Below are 8,661 nucleotides of genomic sequence, written 5' to 3'. Positions count from 1 at the left end.
TATTCTCAGCCTTCTGAGTCTTTGGGTTGTAAGCTTGTAAAGGATGTTTTTGAATCTGCCACTTGAAGATAGATTGCATCTATCTTTTCAGACCCTCTTTAAAATATTTATTGTTTTTATTTTATGTGTATGCATGAATTGCCTGCATGTAGGTAAGTGCACCCATGTCATGCAATGCCCATAGAGGACAGAAAATGCTGCTGGATCCCCTGGAATTGGAGTTACCTACCAACAGTTGTTAGCTGCCATGTGGATACTGGGATTTGACCCTGGTCTTTGCCAAGAACAGCCAGTGTTATTTACCTCTGAGCCATCTCCCTAGCCCCAATTGCATTTATCTTTACAGAGAAGTTCTAAGCATGCTCTGGGTGAAATTTTACTCTTAGTCTTTCATGAGTTCTTGTAATGAGACTCTTCGATGAGCCCTACAATCTCTGTACCCCACACGAACGTGCATGCCCATGGCTCTCACAGACAAACAAGCAGTGTCTACTCAGAAGCTGTGGTTTCCTCCCATTGCACCTTGGCTCTGGGGAGAGTTGGGACGAGGGAGCTGTGTTTTTTGCTGAGATCTCTGGCCTGAACCCAGCACTGTGTAATCAGAGCTACAGAAATAGAAGCTGCTATCTTCAGGTCTAACATTGCTCACAGTCAAAGTCGAGAATGTTAGGTTTGGGCGGCTAATAGGAAACTTTTCCTTGGTAAATCCATTCTCATATGTGGCTTCAGAGCCTTGATTTGCGGTGGCAATGAGCTTCAAGCTCTGTCCCTGAAGCTGACGGTACCAGAACATCAAAGTAACTTGGGTATCAACCCGACACTGGATTGTCAGGGAGGCTCCACTTTGACAGATGTCCCTCTTTGGGTTTTGGTACAGGGAAACACTGAACACGGAACCTAGATTGGGAAAGACAGAGATCCATGAATGCAAACAAGCTTGGGATCATAGTCAAAAGACAGGAAGATTGCTGTTTTATTTATTCTAGTATCACTTCAGCTCCCCCAAACCATGTTGCTAATGGTTTATGTTTTGCTAAGAGTTATTCTGCCAGGATTCCCTAATCTAAGACCTCACCCCTCAGACCTCCACTCAGCATTAACATTGCTCTCAGTCCCTCTTTGGGACAGGGCTCTTACCTTGGCCCAGAAGAAGAAGCAAGAGACTCCACATTTTTAAGAGATTGCTTCCTTCCTGAGAGGCATTAAAAAAAAAAATCAAACATCCATCTTCCTTCTCCAAAGTGTAGTTGTTTCCTTGCTTACTCTGTTCATCTCTTCTAGTAGGAAGCTGAGGTTTTGTTAAATATAGAAAAATATACATTGCCCCCTAGGGGAACCGTGTGGCTCTTCACCAAGGATGAGTCATTCATGCATCCCAGAATGTACCTGCCAGCTGTTCCACATTTATCCATCCATCAGTTCTGACTACCACATATGTGGTATATTTTGAGCGCAAAACTGGTATGCGATGTTGGCGTCAAGGAGTTTCAACTGTCTGTTCTCTCCATCATGGCTGTACCAAATTGAAATTATTCCTCTTACAATATACATATAACACTAAACTGACTTTTGTTTATGAATTTTATTCTTCTAATATTTTGCATTTCCATCTTCTTTATGTTCAAAACACCAAGAAGCCCTTATTTTCCTTCATTTGTTAATTCAAACTTTATATGGATGGTGTCTATAAATGTGTAAAAATATGTTATATCTCATATGTCTTCCTCACTTCAGCACCAAACTTGTTCATATTTTAATTTCTCTCTACTTAATTCTTGGGCATTTTAATAAGGTCCTTTATTCTAATTCAGTTCAGTATGGACTATGACACCGATCAGCCCCTCTATAAAATTTGATCACAGTGCTCTATCTTTGGTATCCAATCAATTTCTCATATCACACAGCTACTTAGTTTATTTTTGAAAAAGAGAGATAGTTTTGAGTACTTATTCTGCTTTTCTTGCGTTTTCTCGGGCTGTTTCATGGTTAGGTTACTTAGAGCATGACTGTTGCTGTATTGTATGCACAAATGAGGAAAAGTAACAAATACCTAGAGAGCTTACATCAGTTCACATAATCTAAGAGGAAACAGAGTTGGGACTCAAATCCATGCTTTGTAATCCCTGATCCCAGGAGTTAACATCACTGCTACCAAGGATTACCTCACTTTGCAGTTTCCTGAGTCCTAACTGGTGGGTAACTGAGAACAATAGATCTAACATCCTAAAGGAACGAAGGAATCCAGAAAAATGACCTCTATTGTACTTGATTCCAAGATTGTGTTATAAAATCTCCCCCCTCACCTCATCTCTTCTTGCTCAAATGACCTCTATTGTACTTGATTCCAAGATTGTGTTATAAAATCTCCCCCCCTCACCTCATCTCTTCCTGCTCTCCCTTTCTCTTTACACACACACACACACACCTGTGTGGATTTGATGGATATAAAACAAATGGAACTAAGGTTTATCTCAAAGAATTTCAAAACCCTAGGGATTAAGGCTACCCAGGACAAAGAAAACTGTTATAAAGTAAAGGTATAAATAAAAAATTAAAACAAAAATGACATCAGATTTTTTGGTAACATTGAATTATAAAAGTGATATGAAAAACATTTATAAAACTTGGATAGGAAGTAATTTTCAACATATATTTCCTTACTAACCCAAGCTATCAAGGAAATATAAGTAAAAGATATTTTAATTTATGCTAGGACCTTTTTACCTGTATTTCACTTTTTCTTAGGGAATTACTGGATAGTGTTTCCTCAACAAGCTGATGCAGCAAAGCAGAAGAAAGGGGATCATGAAGTTTGTGAAGTAGGAAATCTAATTCAGAATAACAACAAATAAAAGTCTCAAGGTGACAACTGAGCAGTAGAACTAATTAGCAATCAGCCCACACTGAAACAGAGGAATCCAAAGGCACAAATATTGACAAAATGCACACTGTGGTGGTGCCACTAAACAATACATTCAAATAATTCATTCACCCATAAGTGAATCAGGTTTCACAGTTGTCACCTAGAAGTGTCCTCTGACACTTCTGACAATGCCAGCAAGCTATAGTCACACCTCCTTCCTGCTCATCAAGGAGCTGGAGGGGGAGTCAGTTATCCCTCCTACCCAGTCAGTGGATCTTAGCTGCACAGGGGTGGGGGTTAAGGAAAATAAGTGGAGAAACCATGAGGTACCCCTCTTGCCATTTTTGTGGCTGTTGGGAAGTCTCAGGATCTATGTTTGAGTGTGGACTTTCCAGTGCAGCTGTAAATGGGGGTGGGGGGTGCACATTCTTCTGTAAGTAAATCTGCACCCTATGGTCTGTTAGTAAGCACAATAAACATTTTAGAATTTTCCAAATGGCAGTTTTGGAGAATTCTTGCCTCAGGTTGACATTAAAACAGTGGGAGGAGGGAACCAGATGCCTCATGCGCTTTCCAGCAGTAATTTTCAGTACAACAGTCTTACAAAGTCCTAGATTCATATTGGAGAACATGCTCCCATCAAAAGGGATCTAGATAATTCAAGAATATCACATAGAAGGAACCAGAGAAAAAGAGTGTCTAGTGGTTCCTGAGCAGCTGATAAAGATGAGTCAGTTTTATGGAGATGTGGAAATTTTTCCAAGAACCATCCTCTAACAAATCACAAATCTAATCACAGGGTGAAAATTTAAAACATAGAAACCAGTTATTTATATCTGGTTATGAACAAGTTGTTTATATCTGAAGTCATAGCTTATTCATTTATTTTTATTTTATGTGTATTAGTGTTTTGCCTGCACTTATATAAGTGCACCACTGGTAAATAATACCTGAGAGGTCAGAAGGGAGTGTCCAGTACCCTGGAACTAGTGTTACAGACAGTTATTTGCTGCTGTGTATGTGGATATTGGGAACTGAACTCAGGACCTCTGCAAGAGCAGCCAGTGGTCTTAAATGTTGAGCCATCTCTCCAACCCCTAGATTCATTATTATCATTATTATTATTAATTATTATTATTACTGAGGTAGGGTCTCCCTAGTTGCCCCAGCTGACCTGGAACTACTTGCTATGCAGATCAGATTGTCTTGATTTTACAGAGATCTGCCTGCCTCTGCCTCCCAAGTGATGAGATTAAAAGAGTGCACTACCATGTCCATCTTAAATTCATTATTTTTCTTTCATTTATTTCTATTATATGTGTATGAGTGTTTTGCCCATATGTGTGTAAGTACACCTGTGTGGTGCAATGCCTGCAGGGGCCAGAAGAGAGCATCGGATTCCCTGGAACTGGAATTACAGAAGGTTGTTGGCTGCCATGTGTGTGCTGGGAATTCATCCCAGATCCTCTGCAAGAGCTGTCAATGTTCTTAACTGCTGAGCCATTTCTCTAGTTTCCAAGAGTGATTATTTTTAATTAGAAGAACATATTTCCTGTTCACCGGGGTTGTTGTATGCCGTAAAACCTGGAATATCTCAGTAATCTCTAGACACACAAAAAAGTGTTTGTCTCCTTGCCCTTGTTTCCTGTAGGTCAAGATCATAACCTCTGACTCGCTATGTGCAAGCAGAGAACTCTTTTGAAACTCCCATTTAGTATGGAATAATTTATTGTTAGATTTGCCTAATTTTATAATTAAAACCTTTGTTTTATTAGACAGATTTAGAGTAGCCATTTCTTTTCTTTTTATGAATGTTTCAGTCTCTAAAACTGATGTATATCTATTCAAATAATAGGTAGCATTTTCTAGGTGTTAGTGAAGTTTGATGTGCCTAACAGTTCTGAAACAGCTCTCTTGTACCAGGTGAATGCTCTTCACATCATATGTTTCCCCTCTTTTGTCTGCGTCTTGCTTTTCCCTCCCTGTCCACTATCTTTTTCCTTTAATGTAGTTTTCATGGTAAGAACAAGATGGTCACCAAAGATCATGTATTTCTCTGGTCTCTTTCCACCATGCTAATGAACACGAGCCTGTTTCTTGATGAACCTGGGTTAAAAAAAAAAAACAAAAAACCAAACAACCCAAACCAAAACATCAAGACATCAGATGAGATTATGAGATTAGATATATTAAGGGTTGTCCAGCTGTTAGGAAAAATGAAATTTTCAAGTAAATGGATAGCACTAGAAACAATGATCTTGAGCTAGCTAACATAGACACAGAAAGACAAACATCACATGTTCTTTCTCATATGTCAATGCTAGCTTTGAATCTTTACATATGTGCATTTAAATTGGAATGCTCATAGAGGTCAGATAACTAGTAAGGGGCCATGGTGTGGGGATGAAAACCAATGGTTTATAAAGTAGTAAAGGGAAACAATGGATTAAGAAGGGCTATATGGGGTGGAGGATGGGAGTATGGGGAGGGACAACACTAAAGATCATTGAAAATGTCACATGGAAGCATGCTACTATAGAAACTTCTTAAATATACACATACGTAAATGAGTGTAGTACAAATTTAAATTATATTGTCATAGATCTGTTTTTTCTTCCTCATTAATAGTTTTTGTCAAAACTTTGTAATTTGAGATTTCTAAGATGTCTCACATTTCTTTTGTATTCTCAAAATAGGAAAGACTCCGCTAATATTTTCTGGCGGCATAAACTGTGCTTCATTCTCTCAAATAAACAGATGTTTTCTCCAGGTGGTTGTGAGTGTGGTTATAACTGATGAGTTCTGCCCCCTTCTGTACCATGCTTTACTCTTGCCTTGGGTAGAGAGTTTTCAATAAAGCATAATTGATAAGAGAATTCAGAGCATGCATTTTTAAAATCAGAGTATTTTACTTTGAAATTGTAAAAGTAAAATTCAAATTCTATAAACTTTCTATTGAATCAGCACATGAACAATAAAGTTTATATAAAGAGCTGAAATGTATTAGTGCCCTCTAGTGACATCATCAAGAACAAAGTAGATGATGTCTGGTAAAAGAGACCGGAATAGAAAAGGGAAGGAAAAAAAATAATTTAAAATGTCAGAATCGGGCTTTAGTGTAACTACGTAAGAGACTTCTCCTTGTAGGACATCAGTCTCATGTATTTAGGTTTGGATGACACATACTTTGGGGTGGGTAAGGTTCACATTGTCCCCTGACTTGTAAAGAAGTAGCAATATCCTGTGCTTTCCTCGCTAAGGTGGTATGTATTCCTCCTTTGGTCACCTGTTTCCAACTGGCACAAATGTGGTAGAGAAGGCAGCGTCAGGCCTGAGTCAGAGTCACCTCCCTCCCTTGTCTGCTGTTTTTGTGCAGTGAGGATGTGGCTGCGCAGAGCTGTGGATAAAGCACTGGCACAGAGATACACAGCTGTCTGGTTGGTGCTGGCAGACTCCAGAATCAGGGAGAAACTCTCCCGCTGCTTCCGCAAGACATTGTATCCGTCAGGGATATCGCCTTCGCTGTTATCATTAGCATCGTATGAAATATAGATCAACCGCAGCCCTAACCCCGGGTCTTGTCGATACCAGTACATTCTTTCATGGTCCATATCCTGTACGCATTCCAGCAACACTTTCTCTCCCTTTCTTTTGACCAGGTTTCTTGGTGTCTGGGTTACTTTTGTGTCCACAAGCCCTGTAAGTGACAGAAGTGAAAAGATAGACCAGCAAACAGCCTTATAAAGGAAAAATCCATTATCCAAGACCTAGAAATAAGACAGGGCTTGCCACCAATGCTGAGGACACACCAACTCCCAAGGCTCACCTATTTCCAGGAAACAAAGGACCACAGCACAGACAAGCCTGATTCTCATGGTAGTTTTGAGGAAAAAGCAGGGCTTCTGCCTGCTCTAGGTTGACTGCCTGTGATGTCATTGTTCCTGACCAAGCTCATGAACCCTCCTCCTTCCTCTAGGCCTGAGAGTCTAGAGGTTGCAGAGAGGGAAAGAACTAACATGGGAGTGTTAGTGTGTGTGTGTGTGTGTGTGTGTGTGTGTGTGTATGTGTGTGTGTGTGTACTCCCATGCATATTTATAACATGTGTATGTCCTAGAGTACACAGAATCAGTGTCCTGAAAGTTTATTTTTAGATACTTCTGTTTGTTGCTGCCTCTGCATCTATACAGGAAGGTACTTGGAGGTGATGTTTTTCAGTGGACAATAGACTGTCTTTCACAGAACATACTGCTTTCTCCAAGTTTCACTTGTGGTGGTGACAGCAATAGTATAAACACTAGGTCACGCTTACCTAGTGTGGTGTTGGCAAAGAATTTGACAAAAAAAATGGTTCTGTTATTGGCATGTGCCAAAATTTCCAAGCAATGTTGGTTGTTGGTGGTGAAAGATCCTTTTCATGTAACATTTGTCTTTCTGTGACCTTACTAGCATCATGACAACACACAAATATAGAGAATGGAGTGGTAGTTTCCTGGGGAAATAAGGAATTGCTGTTCAACTGGTTTAAAGCTTCAGTGATGTATGCTGATGAAGTCTCAGGGATCTGTCGTATCTGTACAGTACAACATGGTATTGCATATTCGAGTTAGATTTCATGCTAGATATTCTTACCACAGTATAAGCAAAACCTTCTCAATAGATGAACGTGGTATACTCTGATCAAAATGGTCTGTTCCATTCTGATACAGATGCTGCTGTAATGCTTATATTGTCCAATGACATTTAAAATGTTGTTGTACTTACATCATCCACTGAAACTTCATACTGACACATGAATTTTAAATAACTTACTGGTCTGTAACATAAATAGGTTACAGCTGCACATTAGTTTCTATGCTTACTCCAATCATCTAAAGGAGTCATCATGACTCAAATCCTATTCCTTAGGTCTTATATTGCTGTAAACATTGAAGCTGTGCTCCAAAGGTGGTAACTTTACTTCAAAGCAAGGTAATCAATATGAAATCCTTTGGAATGTCTGCTTTACTGTTCTGTTCACTTACACAAAGGGTTTCAAGTCAATAAACAATTCTTATCTGTATTAGAATTTTTGTTTGTTTATTTTGATTTTGAGACAAGGTTTCAATATGTATCTTAAACTGGTATTGAACTCACAATCCTCCTACCTCAGCCTCCTGACTGCTGAGATTACAGGCATGTACCACCACATCTGGCCTAGAACAGGTTTTCATTTTATTATTTTTAAAATAAGATACAAAAGTCTGAAAAATTTTATTGTTAACATAACTACAGATGCATAGTGTAGTCTGACATGCTTAAGTGAGAAAAGTCTGACTGACTCATATGGTTCCATGAAGGGTCTGCGAGTCCTCGAGAATCCCTAAGGACCATGGTAGAGAATACAGGTCTTTCCAGGAGGTGCAGTGAGGAGCTGAGTGGATTCAGTCCAATTCTGTTACAAGGTCTAGATTGAAGAGTCCCTGTTGAAGGAACTAATGAGGAGTAGGGGACAGAAGACACTGGCAGCCCATCTTAGCTGCAGTGTTCCACTGGGAATGGAGCTGGACCCCGACCACCTGGGCACCGAGCACTGCAAATGTTTTCCTTTGCTGTGGAAGGAAAGTGGGGAAGGCTTCTTGGTCCTCCTCTTCAGTGGGACAGCATCTTAATTCAGTTAGAGAAAGGCTCAGGAAGGAGAAGCACCTCCTCCCTTCAAAAACATTTCTGTGCACAGAGTATGTGACTCCAGTGTTGTGGTCTAACTGCTGACAGAGTCTGCACAACTGGTCTTTGGGAGAAATGTGTAGTCTTATATTAAG

The 8,661-nt window shown here is 39.7% G+C and overlaps 2 gene segments (V, D, J or C); both read right to left on the bottom strand.

The window, feature by feature from the left end:
- The window catches only part of LOC115069533, a 138,734-nt gene extending 137,428 nt beyond the window's left edge, over positions 1–1,306 (bottom strand). The window contains 2 exon segments of the V gene segment in view: positions 600–897; positions 1,138–1,306. Of these exon segments, the coding sequence occupies positions 600–897; positions 1,138–1,171 (332 nt within the window).
- Positions 1–6,937, bottom strand: part of LOC103730388 — a 148,490-nt gene extending 141,553 nt beyond the window's left edge. The window contains 2 exon segments of the C gene segment in view: positions 6,269–6,560; positions 6,690–6,937. Coding sequence covers positions 6,269–6,560; positions 6,690–6,738 — 341 coding nt within the window.
- Between the last annotated feature and the right edge of the window lie 1,724 nt (positions 6,938–8,661).

The sequence above is a fragment of the Nannospalax galili genome, unplaced genomic scaffold (genome assembly GCF_000622305.1).
Source record: "Nannospalax galili isolate Female #2095 unplaced genomic scaffold, S.galili_v1.0 scaffold233, whole genome shotgun sequence".
NCBI classification, from domain to species: Eukaryota; Metazoa; Chordata; class Mammalia; order Rodentia; family Spalacidae; genus Nannospalax; species Nannospalax galili.
The sequence above is the reverse complement of the archived record's forward strand: the minus strand, read 5'-3'. Positions and strand labels throughout refer to the sequence as shown.